The following is a 21,766-nucleotide window of genomic DNA, read 5'->3' on the forward strand; positions in this document are numbered from 1 at the left end:
TGTCCTTGGAACAGCATGCTGCCGGAGACTATACAGGAGTGTCTTCAGGTCAGAGGTGAGGGCTTACATGGGGGAGGCAGTTGGAGCCTAACACAGACATTGTCCTCTCTCTCATATATACACATTAACAAAAATATGTTCATTATCTGTTGCGACCGTCGCTGCCCGACGTCTCCACTACACCCACCTTACCTCTTTGGCGACTCCCTCTTTGCTTGATGGAAGATTGGCAGCCTCGGCGTCATCTTGCCGACCTCCTTCGGCGTCCCCGGACCGACTAGACGCTGCACTCTGCCATGTTTCCCAGAAGCCTAAGGGCGCGCGCGCAGCTCGGCCCCGACTCAAATACCAGCAGTGGAGCGAACCTCAGGGGCATCCCCCTGAGATGACATCATCCTCACCGGATACTTAAGGTCTCTGAATTTGCTAACTAATCGAGTTAGCAATGGAAAGGATTGGAAAGGTTTCCTAGCTTCCTCCAGGTATCGCTGCGGATGGAATTCGCTCTCCACATACCTTGCTACTCTGCCTCCTCGGACTTTACCAGAGGTGCCCGCTCCTCAGGGGCCTCGCTCTCTCTCTTGTTTTTCAGGTCGCAGTCTGGAACCGGTACTCGCTCCTCGAGGGCCCACGTTCCCGGACTTGCTACTGAATACTTCTGCCAGGAAGTCTTCGCATGCCTACAACACCAGTGAGTTATCATCTCTCTCTCAGAGCATTCCCTGGAACCAGGTACTCGCTCCTCGAGCACCTAATTCATTTCCAGCTCCTGGGCTGCTTCTAAGAGACTATTGTGTGAGTGTTACCATCAAGGTTCTGTTCCTGAACTCTGCATACCCTGCCTACTCACTATATTCAGTTTCTCTACAGCTCAGTTATCCAGGATCGCTGTTCCAGTATCTGAGGGACTACAGCCCAGCCGGGTGCTTCCAGCTCACTACTGCTACCTCTGGTGGTTCAATATACTGTTTAATAAAAGAACTAGTGTGTGTTTGTCTCCAGATTCTGAGCATGACCAGTGGTCCCTCTTGGGATATTCCCCCGGGGGCGTGGTCATCTGCCACTGGTCCAAGGATCCACCCACAACTCTCCTAAATAATAACGGAGTCCAAGCACTATGGGATGGATGGATTTCTCCAACACTAGTAATTCAAGTTCCTTGGTATATAAAGCCCCAGTGCGTAACTGGACAGGTTCCGTAGTCAAGGAAATTCAGCCGGGTAACGGCTCTCCATAGATAGAAGTAATGCATAGTAATGTGTCAAGTGAACGAGTCTTTATACCCAGAAACTGAACAACATCTTTGAGAATAAAATTACCTCTTGCTCCGGAGTCTACCAGAGCAAGAACTGGGAAGGATCGAGAATCCCAGATCAGAGTAACTGGTACAGATAAATTGAAGGGCCAGAGAAGTTGCACCCAAGTTCAGGACCCCTACTGAACTCGGGCTAAGGAGTTTCCTGGACGGATACGGCAAATCTGTAGATGGTGGCCAAGTGGTTCAGTACACTGTCTAATAAAAGAACTAGTGTGTGTCTGTCTCCTAACTCTGAGCCTGACTGGTGGCCCCTCTCGGGATCTTCCCCCAGGGGCGTGATCATCTGCCACCGGCCCAAGGATCCACCCACAACTATCTCAAACACTAACATTATCACATACACACTCTCACTCATACTCCCACATGCTCACATACACATATGCTTCTTGCCCTCTGGAACACACAAGCTGCTGCAGCCTCCATTTTCAGCTCATGTAATTGATGGAACTACTTTTTCTTCTTGGGGTAGGCGCTGATGCTGCTCCTTCTCCTTTCTTCTGGCCACACAGGTTGACGCTGCCACTGTCCTTATGGCTCCAGTGATTGTGACTTCTTCTTTCCACCCACGCAGGTCCACATGTTACAACTTCCTCTCCCGAGCCCATGCAGGTGGAAGAGAAAGTGCAGTCCTGCCACTGCTGTCCCACCCAAAAACTGTGGCACTCTAGGCAGCTATCTAGTCTGCCAGGTTCTACTTGCCCTGCACTCTCTGCCAATCACAACTCCCCATGCATTCTTATTCCCTCTTCCTCCTCTCATACTCACTCACCATTCCCTTTTCTTCCCTCCCCACTCATCCCTTCCCTTTTCTTCCCTCCTCACTCATCCCTTCCCTTTTCTTCCCTCCTCCTCTTCTTACTCAAACCCCTTCCATCTAACCCTTCTCACCGAACCCTCCTTCCTTCTCACACCCCTTTCCTTTTCTTCCCTCCCACTTCTGACTCACCTCTTTCCCTTAACCTCACTCACACCTCTGCTCACTCACAACTTCCTCCCTTCCCTCTCACTCTCTATTCCCTTCCCTTCTGGCTGACCCCCTTACTTCCCATTACTTGCTCCCCTCTCCTTCTCTCCCTTTCCTTCTGGCTGACTCCCTCCCCTCACAAACCCACCTCCTTCCTTCCCCTCTCACTTACCCTATTCTTCCCTCTCACTCAACTCACTTCCCTTTTCTTCCCTCCTACTTCCCACACATACTCTCTCCCTTCCCCTCACTCATCCCTCTTACTATGTCACAGGGGCTATCGGCGCCATTTTGAATACCAGCAGCCGATGGCGTGAGTGCAGGAGATTGCTCCTGGACTCCCACTGGACCACCAGGGAGTTTTGGCAAGTCTTGGGGGGGGATAGGAGGGTGGGGGTTTTGTTTAAATTCGCTCCTTTAGACGGCCGAATAATTAGATTTGTTGTATTCGTGGGAATCGCGATACATTTCGCTTCCCAACGAATACAACTAATATGGCCCTATACGTTGCGGATTGCCAATACGTTGCAAATGAATGCACACCCCTATTAAAAAGCACTGGTCCCAGTACAGATCCCTGAGGCACTCCACTGTTTACCTTTCTCCACTGAGAAAACTGACCAATTTAGTCCTTGTGAGGGAGTGTACAAGAAACTCCCTCAGGCTGCCTCTAACTGCAGTTTATTAATTAACAGAATCCTGATTCTGACCAGGTTTCCAGTTAACAGCTATTAAAGTTCAATGTGTACTAGAAGTGCCGATAAAACTCTGATAAGAAGAACTCTTTGTTGACATATTTCTTTTTTATCTGCAGGTTTCTGAGCAAAATTATTTTTGAGATAAAGATTCATATTTAGCACAATGCCCACACAATTATTAGCAAGCACAAGCCTTCAGGCATTATAACTTGTATTTGTTATGATTCAGAAAGTGGACCCCTGTTCCGAGGTAGAATCAGCGCTACCAAAAAGGGAGTCAACCCTCTTCGGTCTTTACCGTCGGATGGCAAGGCCTGCTGATGTAGATGTTAGATGAAGGCTTCACCCTGGAAGCTCGTGATCCCCCCAGGAGGAGCCCGTAGAGACACGGCTGCTGGGACTTAGGAGACTCCCTGAAGACTGAAGATAGCCTGGATGCAGGCACCTCTTGCAGGTCGTGGGTTCCAGACGACTGGTGCCTCCAGCAGGTTGTGATCAGTCCGGGAGTATACGTCGAAGGATAGTCTAAAGCCGGTCCAAGGGTTGAAGTCCAGAGAGAGGTCGAGAGCCGGTCCCAGAGCAGACGGGAGCGTGGTCAGAAGCCAATCCAGGGACCCCACAGGAGAGTGGTCCGAAGCCAGTCTAGGAGCAACACAGGAGAAGGGTCCAAAGCCAGTCCAGGAGCAACACAGGAGAAGGGTCCAAAGCCAGTCCAGGTCAACACCAGAGAATCACCACCGCCGGTCCGAAGGTCAGAAGCCAAATAATCAATCCAATGAGGTGGAGAAGCAGAAGTGGGACGAAGAGCTGATCCAGGAACACGGAACACAGGAACCAAGCACAGAACCTCAATACCAAGGCAAGGTCTGCTCCTCAGACCTTGCCTTAAATATAGGAACTCGAGGAGGAGTCCCCAGGAGGAGCCATGACAATTTCCTGTCATGGCTCCTTTAAATCTTCTTCTTCAGCCGTGCGCGTGGCCCTATGCAGCTCAGAAGAAGGAGGAGTCAGCCCGGCCGGAAGAGGCCATGCAACCAGGCCTCAGCAGCGGCCATGGCCGCGAGAGGAGCGCCGCAGGAGACTGTCAGTTCCCGCCAAAGACCCAGAGGTGCCCCGACGCCGCAGGTTAACCATCGGTCTCGGTCGCGGCCTGCCACAGCTGGCAGCCGAACAGTATTTTTCCATTGTCAGTGCATTTCTGTTTCTTTTTCTTGCTGGAGTGTCATCTAGTGATCAGAGAAAAGAACTGCGAGTCAAGAATTTTGTGTTGCGCTGGAGGTGGACCCTTCACCTGTTACAGGATTGGTACTGCCCTCTGGTCGGACCCAGAGAGCGCCTGCCACCAGGAGGCGGAACACACGAGGAGACAGAGGTTAGCTGGAGCTTCGCCAATAACAGTCCGGGGTTTCCGCAGGTTGAGTCCTTGGGTACCCGGACCGCCTGGACATAGGTGGACCTCAGATGGTCTACCGGAGAGGTAGCGAAGGGGTGTGCCCACCACAAGCAAGGGTACACGGCTGATGCAGAGAGGATGGACCAGACCCGAACTGGAAGCTCTGGAGGCCTCAGGGAGGTAACAGTTCAGGAAGGTTCTCCAGGCGAGGCAGGCAGCGCCTGCGGGTCTAGTCAGGTGAAGGCCATGGGTGGATTCCAAGCAGGTTGGTCTGGTAGCCACAGTAGGCCAAAATAGAGTGTCCAAGTGAAGTGCAAGGGTCAGAGCCAGAGTATCAATCCAGAAGTGGTCAGCCAAAGCAGGGGTCAAATAACAAGGTCAGTCTGAGCATAGTCAAGGCAAGCGAGGGTCAGTTCCAGGCAGCAGATGAAGAGAATGGTCAGGCAGGCAGTGGTCAGTTCCAGGCAGCAGACAAGAGAGTAGTCAGACAGGCCGAGGTCAGTACCAGAGATCAGTCCAAGGAGGTTCTACCTGAGTAAGGATATGGGAACACACGGAGACTCAGGAACAAAGAGACGCTGGAACAAGGAGACACTTGGAACACAGGATAGGCAAGCTTACTACACCACGGTGTCGACCCGATTGCCAAGGCAAGGTCCTGGGGACAGGGCCTCGCTATATATAGGGCTTTTAAGTGATGTCATCAATTTGCGCCCCCATCGGTGGTCCTGTGCTTGGCCCTTTAAATCGGAGCACGTCGGCTGCGCGTACACCTAGGGGTGGGGCCGAGGCGGCCGAAGACGCGGAGCTCCGATGGGAGCTCCGCTGCGATGCCTGCGGCGTAGAGGAGGCAGGAGAGGGCCATGATGAGCGACGGGGACGGCGGGAGCTGGCAGCAGTGGCAAGACCAGAGCTAGTTGAGGGTAGCGCGAGGTGAGCAGGCCCAGTCGTGGCACCCACGAGGCCGGGACACGCAACAATATCATTGCATGATCAGATATTTCAGTAGGACCGATTTCTGCCCTTAATATTCTAGCAAAGAGAAAGTCTGACATTAAGATAGTTAATCCTAGAAAGAAATGCATTTGCCCTAGACACATGTGTGTAATCTCTCACAGTGGGATTTAATGTATGCCATATATATCTAAAAGTCTTAATTCCTTAAGTATTTTATCCCCTTATTTTGCCCTGTTTTATTGACTTGGGACGATATGTACACAATTAAAGTCCCCGGCCAATATGAGAGAATCCTGTAAAACTGGTATCGGGTTGTTAACTAAATCTGTGAAACATTAATGCTTATAATCATCTGGCCCATAGAGAATGCATAGTGTAAATTCTTGGCCCTGAATTTTACCTACGAGATCACCAATTTGTTGAAGTAGCTGAAATGCTATCTTTTTATGGAACAACCCTGCTATTCTCATCTTCCTGCCTACAGCTGGTACATAAAAAGCATTATCCTACCCAATTCCTTTCTAATTTCTTACTCTCCCCATCCGTCAGTTGCATCTCCTGGATACATGTAATTGATACTTTGTGTCTCTGAAGGGCAGCTACAGTTTTTTTCCTCTTAATCAGGGAACCTAGGCCATCTATATTCCAAGATATACACCTTATAGTATCATCCATTTAGCTTATGTTAAAGTAATGATTGGCGAAAATTTACAACCTTGAACCCTTAGCCAGAGATCCCCCAGCCTGTACCCCCAACCTACACCATCTATTACCTCCCAATATGATAACAAGCATCAAACATGTACTGTTTCCTGGCTACGGTCTAGCTTTACTTTCTATGGAAATAGAAACCCATCCAAAATCCCTTTATTTTCCTGCCCATTCCCTTTCCCAGCCCATCCTCCTTATCTTGTCCTTTCACATTCCATCCTTTCTACTTTATCTCCTAACTGGGGACTGAGATCCGTGATTCTTGCATTCGGGTGCCACCCCCCTTCACACCCCAAAGGTTTGATAGTCATAGATCTGCTGTAGTTTACCTTAAAAGAAAAGAAGGCAAAATAAGAGCAAGAGAAAAAAAACATATAAGACAGAAAAGCACCAATTGCATGAACATACTACCTAATAAACAACTCTTGTAAATCGATTTCTCTCCCTTCCATCTCCCTTGTCTTCAGATAACATCTCTTATTTCCCATTAATGAAGTGGGTTTCAAGCAAACTCAGTTTACATAAAAAAAATACTGAACTGTTACCCCCAATTTCAATTGAGTTCAACATATGAAGACCATAGCCACAGCTTTACACAATAAATATATCCAGCCATGAACTGATTACTTTATATTACTTCTGTCTCTTGGGACTCAAAATATAATCTTCGCTGAAGAGAAAAGAAACACTGGCAAAATAAATTGTACAGACCAACGTTTTGCATTCCTCATGGAGAGTGTGCAGCTTCTAATAGCACAGCGACTCTTAATACCGATCTTGACAGCTTCCATGTTCTCTAAATGTCATAATCCCCGGAAATACACAATATGTTATTGTTCTCCTCTCGACTTTTAATAAGGAACTTTCCTCTCAATCTCCCATCTGTGAGAGAGGATATCAACCCTGCGAGGCAAACAAAAATCTAACACGCCAAAATGGTGCCTCAAAAATCATCATACAACAAATGGTTTCTCAATCAGAACAACGGCTCTTTATAAAAGAGTTGTGGCAAGGAAGCAAACTTTATCTAACTTTTAATAGTTCCTTGGCTTGAGCAGGAGATTCAAATGTGATCACTTTTCCATTCTTCCAAACTTTCAACTTAGCTGGGAAAAGTAATGCGAACTGTATATTTTTGTTTACAAGCTCACTACATGCCACTGAGAAAGCCTGGTGTTGAGATGAAACTACCACAGAAAAATTTTGAAATATCAGAATCTTTTGATCTTTATATTTAAGATCCCTGGACTTCCTGAGGGCTGTAAGTATTGCTGTTTTTTGTGACGAGTTTAAAAATCTGGCAATGACTATCCTCGGCCATGTCCCCTGTATCACTCTTCAGCCTGATTCTATGCGCCCTTTCAATTATAATTTTACCTTCAATCTCTGGTAATTTCAGTTTGTGCAGGAGCCAGGCCTCTATCACGGTCAACAGCTATTCTGGAACAATGTGCAGTAAGCCTATACATCGCAAGTTATTGCAGCATGAGTGATTTTCAAGATCTTTTAATTTAGCCTCGCTTGCCGCCAAAGTATTTACTCTCAACTCTCAACTCTCAACTCCAGAGCCAGAGTGTCATCCTCTATAAGAGAAATCTTCTCTTCCACTGTTTCCATTCTCCTCCTGATATCAACTATAGATTCTTTTAATTCAGAGAAATTAAAATTGATGGGCTCAAATTTAGTTTCTAATGCTGCAACTACTGCCTGCGTCAGTTTGAGAACCGTCTGATCATCTATATTTAGAACACTCAAGGACTTGTGCTTGTCGGCCATTTTGATGTCAGCTGCTTTACCCGTCTCCTTTTCTTTTCTGAGCGGCTTGGTAGTCATCTCCTCGTCCCGTTTTATTATGAATTTGTCCATACATAACTTATAAATTAGAAGACTTCCAAACCAATGAAAAATGTTCTTTTAAGAGGCAAAAATACACAAAATCGGGGGGGGGGGGGGGGGGGGGGGCGCACCTGGAGCTCAAGTGACTGCAACTCACTAAGCTCACTGCATCATGTGGTCTCTCCTGCAGAACGTTTATCCTGTTTGATTCAATGCTCGCTTTAATATATAGTGCCAATCTCAAGGAGAGGCCTTACTTTTTCGAAAAGCATGCTTACTGGACAAAAAAGCCATCCTGCTGAACTGGAAAGAAGCTGTAGGCCCCTCTTTTTAGGGTGCAATCTGTTCCACAATCTACTTGTGATGGATTCTAAAGCTTCGCACCACTCCTTTAAGAAACAACAGACTTTAAGAGGACTTGGTTCGGCTACTTACACTTTCTCCAAAAGCCAGAAGTTTAGTCTTGAACAATGTTATATGACTCTCTGTGCATTCAAGGTTTTTCTTTCCCTACCTTTCTTTTTAAGTGCCAACATTTTCTGTGAGTTTTTCTGACTATTCAGGGGATAAGGGTGGTGGTGGTGGGGATGGATTTGATAATTCTATCACCGTTACAAACAGTGTTATTTTGATCTGTGTTTATGGGGTATGTAAGGAACCAACATGCTCCACTTCATGCTATGTTTGTCAGTTATACTATTTTACAATTAAAAAAACAAACAGATTAACCATAATATATAGTGCCACCCCTCCACTAATTTGATCCATACTATCATTTTGGTATAACTTATACCCTGTTATCACAATGTCCCATTAGTTATCCTCCCTCCACCAGTTTCTGAGATACCAGTTATATCTACTTCTTCATCCACTGCTTTACACTCTAACTCTCCCATCTTATTTTTTAAACTTCAAGTATTTGTGTTCAGACATTTCAAAGTGTTTTTTGTTTATATTAACAACCTGCAGTCACGAGGTGCTGGGCTGGATTCAGGATAAACTGCCCCCAGTAGTAGTATAGGACTGCAAGGCAAGACATGGGCTGGTCTCCCACCTAGTCAACCCCCTTCCCTGCAGGTTGAACCCTTGGGTTCTGGTGGACAGTAGGTCTCTGCTGCAAAAGTACATCACGATGAGTCCTGGGTAAACTGGAATAAGGTAGAGCAGGCTGGATCAAGGCTGAACAAGGCAAGGCTTGGACAGGCTGGAAGAGGCAAAGCTTCGATAAGCTGGATGAGGCAAAGCTTGGACAGGCTGGAGCAGGACACTAAGCTGGGATTGGAACTTAAACAGGGATAAGGCAAGGTACTGAGCATGGACTGGGAGAGACACAGGCAAATCAGGAAACAGGAAGGGAACTGAAACTAGATACTGGCTGGGGCAAGACAAGCTACTGACAAGACAAGGAGCGAATACCAGGAAAGGACTGGACTGTGCATGACAAGACCAAACAGAGACAGGACAGGACAAGATAGTCTAGGACAACACTGAACAAGGAATTGGCAAGATAACACAGAACAAAGAACATAGAAGCCCAAAGGCTGCAAGGCTGAAAGCCCATGAGGGACCACTAGGCTAAAGGCCTGAGGGCCCTTAGATATAGAGAGGCCTGGATAGTATTATGGTTATTGATGTTTGGGTGGATCCTTGGACACTGTGGCAGCTGACCACGCCTACGGGGGCCTACGAGGGACTACGGTGTCAGGCTAGTCTCTGGACACACAAACACAGATTTGAATCTTTATTTAAACAGTTTTGGAAACCACCAGAGGTGGCAGTAGTGAGTAGTAGATGTTGAGCCCGGCTGGGCGAGTATCCCACAGGACGCTGGAACAGCGAATCCTCTGCTTGGCTGTGCTGTAGTGGAAAGAGACTGAGAGTTATGAGTACACAGTGAGAAACATACAGAGTCCCAGGTAAAACAGGAGAAGCTCTGAGACAGGGAGAGCAGGCCCTCGAGGAGCGAGTACCTGATCCCTTAGAGCAGAGAGACTCAGTGGTATTGTACTCACACAGCGATTCCACTAGACGAGAGGTCTGGCACTGGAACAGAGGGCAGGCCCTCGAGGAGCAAGTACCTGATTCCAGGGAAGCAGTACTGTGGAATAGATGGTAGTTGTACTCACAGATGGAAACTGTTAGTGAAGTCTTCCAAGTAGAAAGGATTGTAGAAGCAGGTAGCGACTCAGGGAACATGGGCCCTCGAGGAGAGAGTACCGGTTTCCTGATAGCACCTGACAGAAGCAGACGAGGCCCCCGAGGAGCGGGTACCCCGTTAGCAATAAGAGTTCCAGATAACGCTGGAGTGGCAGAGTAGCTTCAGTACGGAGAGCGAATCCCATCCGTAAGGTTTTGGTTGCTAACTCGAATAGCTAGCAAACGTTGTAGGCTTTAATATCCGGGCAGTGTGATGTCATCTCAGGGGGACGCCCCTGAGGGTCGCGCCAACGAGGAAATAAAGATGAGGGCGGCGTGCGCGCGCACGCCCTATGGTACCTTAGAGGAGCATGGCGAAAAGCAGCACAAAAGCCGGTCCGGGGACGCCGGAGAGGTCGGCAGACAGATGCCGCGGCAGCCAGTAGTCTGAGGTGAGCGAGAGGAGCCGCAAGAGTGAGGTAGAAGGGCAAAGCCGTCGCAGACTGACAGTCGCAACAGATAGGCCACAATGTGGGATACAAGGGTAGAGCAGGCCTGGAGGCAATAAGGCAAGGTAAGGTCTAAATAGGTCACAAGGTAAAGAGCAAGGAACAAGAAGGTCCAGGTACCACAAGGCAAGGTAAGTCCTCGATAGACCACAAGGCAAGAAGCAACAGAGCAGAAGGCCCGGAGGCCACAAGGCAAAGTATAAGACTAGAGTGGCCAGGTCAGAGGGCCAAGGGTGACTCCATGAAGAGGCATCTTAGGTTTTGTAAGGCAGGGTTAAATGGGTCTGTAGTTTGAGAGTGGTGCGAGCAATGAGGAGCTTGGCAAGGCTGGAGGTTAAGCTCACTGAGGGCCCCTTGTGGAGTGGAGGCTGTACAACAGGCTGGATTAGGTGGCCAATGAGGAGATAGCTCAGTTAACTAGGAGCTGAGCTCACTGGAGGCCTTTGCTAGTGGGGAGGTGCAGTAGCAGGCAGAATCAGCAGACAAAACTGTGACACCTGCTTATCAGTTGATGGGGTACTTTGGAATCTTTCTGCTCTTTACTTAAAGTTACCTGGTCCACTTTAGCATTTATTGCAACCTCTCTACTGGGTTGCCCTATTTTCTCTGTTCTCTTAGTATTCTTCAAAGATGCATCATTCTGAACCATGCCCTTCTGACCAACTGTTGGCTTTCCCCCATTATCTAGTTTAAAAGCTGTGCTATCTCCTTTTTAAAGGTTAGTGCCAGCAGCCTGGTTCTGCTCTAATTAAGGTGCAGCCAATCCTTTCAGAAAAGGCCCCATCTTTCCCTAAAATGATGCACAGCTCCTAACAAACCTAAAACCCTCTTCCCTACCCAAGAAAACTTGGTTTGTGGATCCTAAATTGGTGCTACCCCCCTCCATAAACCATATTCTAGATTTATGGGTACCTAACTATCCGCTGATAAAATGTTCACGCCTGGGTATGAAAACCCGGCTTTCCAGGAATGGCGGGCTAAGGGGATCTGGATCTGGGGCCCAGGTAAGATTAAGACTTTCCAGGGCTTGCAATCAGAATTTGAGTTATCCAGCACGGCACGGTTCTCTTATCATCAAGTACACCATTTCTCTTCTATGACTCTGCTAGGAGGACATGTGCAGCGCGGGGAGACTGCTTGTGAAAAACTATGTTCCAGAGCCGACAGGGTCCCCAAGGTGGTATCTCTTCTATATAACATGCCGAGTCCAAAAGATCAGCCTTAAGCTACTCACATCAAAGCTTGGGAATGAGATCTAAATCAGGCAATAACCCCTAGGGAATGGAAGATGGTATATAGTTTACTGGGCAAAAGTTTCATCGCTGCGAATTTAATGGAAAATGCCCTTAAACTTCTCTACCGCTGGTACTAATACCCCTAAAAAGCTACACTGTATGGCAAAGACTCATAGCCCCTAATGTTGTAGGAATTGTAAGGCACTGGGATCATTTCTGCACATGTGGTGGGATTGCCCTGCTATCCATAAACTATGAAGTGCCATTACTGGCTGGCTCGATGAAATGGGGATTGCCCAGGGGCATCTGACGCCTAAACAGGCGCTATTGGGATTGCTAGTGCCAGGTTTACCAACCGGCGATAATGTGATGATCAGATATGTATGCACTGCCACAAGGTGCGAAATAGCAAAAAAATGGACAGCTCAATCCACACCGAGTCTCAAGGAAATCCAACAGAGGGTAGGGTCCATATATTTAGTAGCACAGGTATCAGCCCATAAACATGATACACTTCTTAAGTTTCGGAAGAATTGGCAGGCCTATGAAATCTGGAAATCACACGGTACCAATACGGATGTGAGTACAGTGGGGGACGTCAGGCGGGCTACCTAATATTCAGGACATGGTCGTGTCGAGAATCAAGCGTATCACAGAACAAAACATTTCCAGAGGGGAGAGAGGTTATCCTGGGCCACCCTCATGCATGCCTAGAAGAACAGGAGGGGGGGAGGGAGGAGGTAAGGGTTGCATTCTAAGGGGACAATTCATAAAATATGAGTGCATATATTGATGTGGGACCAGACTTGTTAGCTATAACCAGGTTCTTACATAGTATAATCAAATGTTTTATGTTACCTGTTTGTTCATAATTACAGGGTTCATGTAGATCCATGTACGACGACTTGTGGAATTGTTGTTACACTCAATAAAAAGTTTTAAATTAAAAAAACCCAAAAACCCTCTTCCCTACACCATCGTCTCATCCATGCATTGAGACTTTGGAGCTCGGTCTGTTTGAGGGGTCCTGCACTAATAACAGGGAACATTTCTGAGAATGCTATCCTGGAGGTTCTGGATTTCAACTTTCTACCTAAAATCCTAAATTTGGCTTCTAGAACCTCCCTCCTGCGCTTTCCTGTATCATTGGTACCTTCAAGTAACAAGACAGCCGGCTCCTCCCCAGCACTATCTAAAATCCTATCTATGTGACGCGTGAGGTCTGCCACCTTCACAATCCTTATGTCCACCAGCTACCCAGCTATGTACCTTCCTAATAATCGAATCACCAACTGCAACGGCTGTCCTAACCCTTCAATCTTGGCCATTTGCCCCTGGAGACATATCCTCAGTGTAAGAGTATACTACATCACCTGCTGGACACAAGAGTTAAATTTCCAGCATTAAGAAAATGTGCCTTAAACCATCTGCCCTTTAATACACCAGCCTGCCTTTCTGGGGAATAGCTAATGCCTTCCTTAATATGAAATTTGCATGTACTTTTGCTGGTCTTTACTCATGTTTAGTGCACATTTTTTGAGTTAAAAACCCCGTTAAATAAATACCAGAGTTAACTTACTGTGGAAAAATGCATGCTAAAACATGAGTATAAACCTGCACTACCGTCAGTATGCCTTATTTTATCAGCCCCTTTGTGTGTGATAATGTGAAGTGGTTAAGAGGGGAAGTTTGCCTTTCCAGATGAGACTAAGGGGCCAGTGCACTAAGCATCTGCCCCATAAGCACAAAGAAGGTCATTTTCAAAAGGATTTGCACACATAAAACTGGGTTTTACATGTGTAAATACACTTTATCCTTGTAAATGGGTTTTTGAAAATTGCTACAATATATACCATTGAATTGTCCAGAGGTCATCCACCTATTAAGTGCACTTTATGCCCGTAAATGACTTTTGAAAATTGCTGTGATAGCATGATACATTTACACATGTAACTCCTTTGAAAATTATCTCCAAAATGGGAAAAAAAACCTTTAGAATATTAGACCTTAAAATCTGCAAGAGCAGACACACCTAAGTAGTTAATTTATTTATTTATATTGAGCATCAAGTGATATAAAAAGACTTGACGAATGGTTAACTTCTGGGCAGCTAAATTTCATTAGTAAAAAAATGCTGTGGGAAATTATTTTAAGGAGGAAGTTAGTGTGTGGAAGAGTATTGTGACAGTATATAGATAGGAATGAAGCAATGAATTCTTTCCTTTTTATTTGAGTACTCTTCGTTATATCCGGGAAAATCTTTAATGGATATCCATAAAATTTTTGATGTTGATTACGGAAGAAAGTTTTCATGATTAAGTCTCTGTCAGACGACGTTGCAAATTGTATAAAAAGAGTAGCTCTTTCCTCCACTATTAGCTCATGGGATTTTTCTAGTATATCCGTTAAATCATACGAAGAATTTTCCTTTTGATCTGGATTTTTCTCTTTATCCCTCTGAGGCAAGTAGTAAATTCTGACAATCGTTGGAGAATTATGTTCTGGAATTTTAAGCAAATTCTGAAGGTAACTTTTGAATAATTCACGATGCAATAATAACCTCAGTTTAGGAAAATTCAATATCCTTATATTATTTCCAGTCTACCAGAGTTCAAAAAAAGTTAAAAACCTGGCTCTTCAGGCAAGCGTTCCAATCTCCAGAATGTAACTAAGCGCTGCATCCTGATTGAACTTGGGAATATTCTGTGTTACAGTTAATAATATGCAATTTTATGCAAAATTAAATTTCAATTTACCTTACATTTAATTTAAGTTCAACATGCCATTGGCCTAATTTTAATTAAATTACGAAAATATTTAAGGATTTATTGTTATTGTTCAATGTTCTTTGTATTATGAATGTATTATATGTTATTGTTCAATGTTCTTTGTAAAAAAAACCCCGATCTGACTTCCCAGACCAGGGCTATCTTTTCGTTCCATGTAAACCGGACTGATTTGTATTGTATACAGGAATTCCGGTATATAAAAGTTAAAAATAAATAAATAAATAAATTATTTCTCCTTAGATGATTCTCAAGAATTTTCCATTTTTACCATCTGTATATTTTCAGATTTTATCAGGTTCCCCTGAATTTTTTCTACATCTATAATTATTTGCTCAAATCCCTTAACAGAATTCTCTAGAATTCCTACTTTTCTTTCTGTGTCTTGATGTTTTTCAATACTTCTTTTACCATTGTAGTCAAACACAAAATAGATTTTTCCATAGAGGTAATGGCTTTCATAATCTCAGTTAATGTTATATTTTTTGGATTAAATTCAGGAGCCCCACAAACAACATGGATTCCCTCGTCACCTTTACTCTTTTCCAAGGGCTCACCTTCTTCCTCAACTCGCCTCCATGCTGGGTCTGGTCGGTCAGTGGAGCCAGGCATGCTCTGACTCACTGAAGGAGAGAAACTTTCGTCGCTCCTTCTCTAGACCACGGCCCCCTCAGCAGTTCTTTCCTGTGGCGTAGTAGCTGAATTCTGCTCGGAAATCATTCTCCCGAGCGGTGGGTCAGGCGTAGAAGGCGCACCCGGGCTTAGTGAGGTGAGTTTCTTTACTGGAGACACCTGGACGTAAGATCAAGGGCCGCTGTTAGCTCTTCCTGAATGCTGGTTCTAACCGCAGCGACACCCCACCCTCTCCCCAACACCATTGAAGCACAATCTGCTTCAATAAAATCTAGAGCCCTACATTGAGTGAGTGGGAGTTACTTTACTGGAGACACCTGAGCGTAAGATCGAGGCCCATTGCGAGTTCTTCCTAAATGCTGGCTCCAACCGCAGCAACGCCCCACCCCCTCTCTGACACCATTGCTGATGTCATCTTGAAGGGACATCTACCTCAATAAAATCCAGAGGCCTACTTCGAGTGAGTGGGAGTTTCTTTGCTGGTGACATATGGGCATAATTTCGAGGCCCACTGTGAGCTCTTCCTGAACGCTGGTTCTAACCGCGGCAAGGCCCACCCCTTCCCCAACACCATCGCTGACGTCATCTTGAAGGGACATCTGCCTCAAATAAAATCTAGAGACCTATGGCGCAAGCCGTCAACGCGCTGCAGAAGCCGTACTTGCCAAAGGGACTTGAGCAGCTTATCTCAATGGGGGAAAAGAGAAAATCGAAAATATTAACATCTTCTCCTGCTCCGGCTGTTTTCTGAGGTCCGATGGACAACCATTTACTTCAGATTGGTGAGCTGTCTACTAGTGACTGCGCTGAAAGCTCCTCAACGGGAGTTTCCTTGAGTCCTGTAGATAGTAGACTTCCTCCCCAACCAGCAGCTCCTTTATTTCAAGTTGAAAGGCTGGATCCTCCCCAATTTTTGAGACCTATTGAGGGGAATGATCCAAGCAATTGATTTTATTTCACCTGTTGATTTGATGGGCATAGATAAATCTGGTCCTGAGGATCCTAAGATCAAATTTAAGGTATCATCTATGAATGTAGGTAGAGATCCTGTTAGTGCAGCGGTTCTCAACCTGTGGGTCGCGACCCCAGCAGGGGTCGCGACCCACAGGTGGCAACCCGTAAAGAAGAGGCCCAGAGGTGAGAGAGAGGTGTGTGCGAGTATGAGATGAGTTGAGAGACTGTGTGTGTTTGCAGAGACAGCATGTGAGAGCCTCTGTGTGTGTGAAAGAGACAGCATGTAAGAGTGAGAGCCTGTGCTTGAGCAAGGCAGCATGTGGGGGTGTGAGAGAGCCTGTGTGTGAGACTCAGACAGCCTATGCCAGTGAGAGCCTGTGTATGTGTGTGTGAGAGAGAAATGCATGTGAGAATGAGAACCTGACTGTGTGTTGAGGGAAGAAGACAGGTGGAGAGAAAAGAAATAGAAAAAAAGGCAATATAAAAGGAAATGGCAAAAAATTAGAAAGGGAAGCAGATGTAAAAAAAAAAAAAAATTACTTTTTACTGATTGGCACATGTAATCTTTGGGAATGTGCAAGAGTAGCACTTTCTCTATGGCGGATCTCACAATGTACGAGATCAACATGGAGGAAGTGGAAACCCACGGGGCCTGCACAGAGGAGGCAGCAGAATGGGCTTCAGTGCCAATAGCAGCAATCAGTGCCTCCCCAATAGCCACGTGGCAGCAGTGGCAGTAATTAGATTAATTGTTTGACTCAGCTGGAGGTGACAAAGTATGAAGTGGGATGTGAAATCAGCTTGATCTGGTGGAGAATTAGGATTGCTGTTACACATGAACTGTATTTGGCAAACATAAAGGGAGCCAGGATAATCAATTGATGCCTGCAGCTGAGGACTGATTCATTATGACTCATGTAGAAATTAGTGCATTTTCCAGATTAGTCTGCATAACACAATTCTCAACATTCAGCATTATTTCTGCTGCATAGAGTTTTATCTGAGAGGCTCTGAGGTTGTGAGGGAGCCAGTAAGAGTGAGAGCATGAGTGTGTATGAGAAAATCCAGGGGAGTAAGAGTGTGTGTGAGTGGGGGGGGGGGGGGGGGAGAGAGTGTCTTACACCCTGAGAGTGTATCAGTGTCTGTGAGAGTGAGAGGTTATGCTGGGTATAAGAGCATGAATGTGTAAGTATGTGACAGTGTATGTGTGAGAGAGAATGGACATGTGAGTGTATGTGTGAGAGAGAGAGGATAACCTCCTAATCCTCGACAATATCAGGGTGACTGGAAATCAAGAGCTCCCATGTATGGACAGCAGGGGCTTTTTAAAATCCTTATTAGTTTTAATTATTGTGTGTTATTTGATATATGTGCTGTTTTGAAATATTATTGGTGTTTGGGAAATTATAAAAATGTATATGATTTTAATTAATAGAAATTCTATTTATCAGTAATTTTAAAATATTCTTTTATTAGTATGGTTTTACTATTATAACTGATGCTTTATGTTTCTTAATTTTATTGTTTTATGAGGAATGGTGGTTCTGTTTATAAATGTCATAATAAATAAGTATGCACTAAAATCCAACCCCATCCATAACCCCGCCCCCCTTATGACCAAAGCCCCGCCCTCACTCATTGGTCACATCATTAACACTAACACAGTGGTTCTCAACCTTTCTAATGCCGTGACCCCGAAATACAGTTCCTCATGTTGCGGTGACCCCTCGCCCCGCTCGCAGGGCGGGGCGAGGGGTCACCGCAACATGAGGAACTGTATTTCGGGGTCACGGCATTAGAAAGGTTGAGAACCACTGTGTTAGTGTTAATGATGTGACCAATGAGTTGTTGGTGATTTCCAATGTGTTGTCCTGAATTTTCCAAAATACATCACATTGGAAATTGTGAGAAGAGTATTTTGTGTACATATTCTTTATTGCAAACTCAATGCTTTGAGACTTATAAGTAAAGCATCTATACTTGTAATTGTGTTGTGTATTCTGTGACATATAACCTACCACTTAGCCATGCCCCCCCCCCCTCCCCCCACTTTTTAGAAATGCTGAGTTTTGTATTTTGGGGGCCGATATCTGAGGGAGTGGTACACAATGGCAGGGGTGGCAGACCGATGTCCACAGAGCCAAAAAAAAAGCCCACAGTGATTATATCAAAAGATGTTAAGATAACAAGAGTGTGACAAGTCAGTGGCCAAAGCCCAGGCAGTATGAGGCATAGCTAGAAGTGAAAAGGAGGAGAGTATGCCATTGTATAGATTGTCGCTGAGACCTCACCAGGATATAAACAGAGTGAAGGTTTTCAGAAAAGAGCTACCAAAATGGTGTAAGATTTACCCTAAAAGCCCTTTTGGATGAAATTAAAAAGTTTAAAGATGCATATTTGCAGGCGAGGAGAAACAGGGGAGATGACAATCAGAGACATTTAAATGACTAAAAAGTATTAATGGTGCAGAAAAAGCAAACTTTTTTCCCAATGGAAAGAAAGCTCTAGATTGTCTTGTCCTGGCATAAAAATATATAAAAAAAACAATAAATAAAACACAATTAAAAAAAGAGACCCATGATTTAATACCCACATAGGTCCGCAAAAAGAAACAATGCAAGTTGATATTGGGAAAGATTATCAAATGGACAGTACCGTTCCCTCATTTCCCTTCCCCTCACTTGACACGGAAAACCCGTGATAACGCCTAGATGGGCTTCAGGAGTGCTTCTGTTTCTTATTTCCAGCATCAGAAGGGCTAAACACGGTCATATGTCGTCAACGCTGGCGCGCGGTGACAGATGAGGGCTTTGCAGTTTCGTGGTGAAGACGCAAGAGAGTAGCGATAGAGCATGCGTGAACAGCGGACGCTTCTCCTACGCAAGTGCTCGCTGACGTGAGACGGTTGTGCACGCCCCATACGGGCTTTCAGTGGGCCGTTATTCTGTGCGCATGCGCCAGGCTGCCTGGGGCCTTGTTGCGTGTTCTGGAGCTGCGCGCGTTTGCTGACCGCGTTACTTTTCGGGCTGAGCCTCTGCTTCGGGCCTTTTCCCCTTCTGATATTAAGGTTTGCACGGCTGGGCACGATCAAGAGGATTTGGTTTAGCTTTTCTTTTCGGTAACTTTGCGGGTTCTTCTATAATCTGTTTCTGGTCGTCTATTCCTTTCTTGTGCATTGTTGAGCGCTTCTCTTTGTCTTTTAGTCCGTGCATTCGTTTTTTTTGGCCTGTGCATTTCTATTCGCTCTGCATTCTTTTATACGCATGTTCTTATGTTTCTCCGTTTTTGGAGCCGCCATAGTTTTCCTGTTAACCTGTTCGTAGCTATCTCCTGTTGCGTGTCGAAGACTGGATTATCCCCGGCCATGCAGATTGCCTTGGCCTACGCGGCCTGGCGCGCTTAATCCTTTTCCCTCTGTTGTTCCCTGGGCCATTTGCTTATTATGGAGGGATTCTGAGCAGTGAAACTCCTTTTGTCTGAGGTTAAGCGATTCAGTTAAAACAAGTTTGTCTTGCTAAGTGAAAAATAAACGAGAGGAGGATTTTTTTTCTATAGTTGTGTTTCACGTAGAATGTTTACAGCTGCTAACTTGATGAACTGTTTACAGAATACTTTTTTTTTTCTTCATTATCTTACAGGTACTCTTTCTTATTCTGTACTTGTCTTTTGTTTTCAGAGGTCTGTGTGAAACGATGGTGAAGATCTTTGTGGGTGGTGTCTCACCGGCAGTGACTGGCGAGGAGCTGAAGAAGCTCTTCGAAAAGTTTGGGCAAGTAAATGAGTGTGATATCCTGAAGAACTATGCCTTTGTGCATATGGAAAAGGAGGATGAGGCCCACCGGGCTATCAGTGAGCTGCACAAGCATGAGTTCCATGGAGCCCATCTTACTGTGGAGTATGCCACGTCCAAGATACGCAATGCCACCAAGATCTATGTGGGCAATGTGGCCAGCTCAGCCACCACCGCCCAGCTCAAGGAACTGTTCGAGAGGTTTGGTAAAGTGGTGGAGTGTGACATTGTAAAGAACTATGCCTTTGTCCATATGGCCAAGGAGAGAGAAGCCATGGATGCCATTTTGCACCTGAACGACACCCCACTGGAAGACCAGAAGATCTTTGTCACCCTTTCAAAGAGCAACAACTCCATGAAGGGGATAGGCAAGGGAGGTTCGGTTGCAGCCCCTCCTCCGCACCCCAGCTACCTTTTCCACCGGACACGCCTTCCACCTCCGCCACCTCACTTCCCGCATTACCCTGCCAGGTCTTGGTATGACCGGGATTACTATGAAAGGTACTCCTACGACTTGTATGACCGCACCGCGCTAGGCGCCAGGTCGGGCTACGAGAGGGCACTGCCCCCGCCACCGCCGCCGCCGTCTGCCGCCGCCTCTGCCGCAGCAGCTGTCGCAGCTGCCACTAATTCCATGGTATCAGCATCCAGCTATAGAGATAGAAGCCCCATAGGCAGGAGGACAGCAGTATCAGCTCAGTATGCAGACCCCTACGGTGCCAGTCAAGGTTATGCCCAAGGTTATAGTCAAGGGTATGCTTCTGCCTACTCCCAGTATGGCTATAGTGATGATTACTATGAGAAATATGCTAGTGCATATATGGGCCAATATGGCCAGTCATACTGAATACCTAATTGTCCTTTCCATTTGGTTTTTTTTGTAACTGATAGGGTAATGATAGTGTATCAGATGTTTGAAAGTTAATCTAGAAAGTTGTCTGAAGTGCTTAGTGGTTAGGTTACCAAGTGGTTTTCTATATGGCATAGTCTAAGCTAGTCTTGGGTGTCCCCGTCCCCCCCCCCCCCACCTCTCTACTTCCCATTATGTCTATGGACTCTATCCATTTTCTCTAGGAAAGCAGGAATTACAAGCCCTGGTATGCAACAGGAGGGAAGTAGAACCACAGTTTCCTTAGCCCATCTCTGATAAACTGGAATCGGTCAGTAACTCAGTACAGTCATGCTGGTGAGAGTAGTCTTGAAATGGCACATCTCATGTATGTATCCTGTCTTTCATTAAAACTGAATCACATTTTTGTTTATAAATAAGCCATAGGTGTGAAAATCCATTACAAAGAGCAGAGAGGCATCCCATTGTCTTAACTGCTTCTATTAGAGAGGATTTTGGATCTGCTTGCAGCTGAGATGCTAAAGTCATAGCTTTCTGATTTCATGTAAAGAAACATTTCTGTAGAGCCTATAGACTTCAGAGATCTGACAGAAGATTTCATTCTGTTTACCTTAAAAGCAGTGTATGAGGCAGGAGTTAAAAAAATTTCTGTTGGGGGGTGTGCTTTTTTTTTTCTTTTTAAATATGGACTGACTGCTGCGTTTCAGAAAGGAAAATAAATTCCAGCCGTTGCACCTCTCAAAAGACAAGCCGCCAACACGCCAGCCGTGAAACTGAGCCGAAGACGATGCCGATTCGCATAAAATGAGAGAGAAAACCAAAACATAAGTTTCTGTTTTCAAGAGAAAAATGATTTAAACTTTAACTGCCTGCTCTTTCTAGAGTTTTTATTTACCTTTTCGCTTTCTCCAATGTATTGAGTTTAAAAATTTCATAATGCTCGTTTTAATTGTGGCTTATACAAAATGTTCTCTCTCTTTACTCTTTTGTGTCTGT

The 21,766-nt window shown here is 45.5% G+C and overlaps 2 protein-coding genes across 7 annotated transcripts in view; one reads left to right on the forward strand and one right to left on the reverse strand.

Moving 5' to 3' along the window:
- The window catches only part of BATF2 (basic leucine zipper ATF-like transcription factor 2), a 67,594-nt gene extending 48,618 nt beyond the window's left edge, over window positions 1-18,976 (reverse strand). Inside the window, exons 1-2 of the transcript XR_003858362.1 lie at window positions 18,786-18,976; window positions 15,101-15,335 (exon numbers count right to left, since the gene is read on the reverse strand). The gene's annotated coding sequence lies outside the window, so the exon portion shown is untranslated. The remainder of the gene's footprint in view (window positions 1-15,100; window positions 15,336-18,785) is intronic.
- A 63-nt stretch (window positions 18,977-19,039) lies between these two features.
- Window positions 19,040-21,766, forward strand: part of LOC115097920 (RNA-binding protein lark-like) — a 38,283-nt gene continuing 35,556 nt past the window's right edge. For 2 of the 6 annotated variants that reach the window (XR_003858361.1, XM_029614106.1), the window contains exons 1-2: window positions 19,042-19,197; window positions 19,807-20,421. Coding sequence is in view for 5 of the 6 variants with exons in the window: in XM_029614106.1 (XP_029469966.1) it covers window positions 19,823-20,421 (599 nt within the window). In the remaining variant the exon portion in view is untranslated. Of the gene's footprint in view, window positions 19,249-19,806; window positions 21,576-21,766 lie in introns of those variants that run through there. The other 4 variants (XM_029614103.1, XM_029614105.1, XM_029614101.1 and 1 more) reach the window with 4 other exon arrangements.

Source organism: Rhinatrema bivittatum, chromosome 8 (genome assembly GCF_901001135.1).
Source record: "Rhinatrema bivittatum chromosome 8, aRhiBiv1.1, whole genome shotgun sequence".
In the NCBI taxonomy this organism is placed as follows: domain Eukaryota; kingdom Metazoa; phylum Chordata; class Amphibia; order Gymnophiona; family Rhinatrematidae; genus Rhinatrema; species Rhinatrema bivittatum.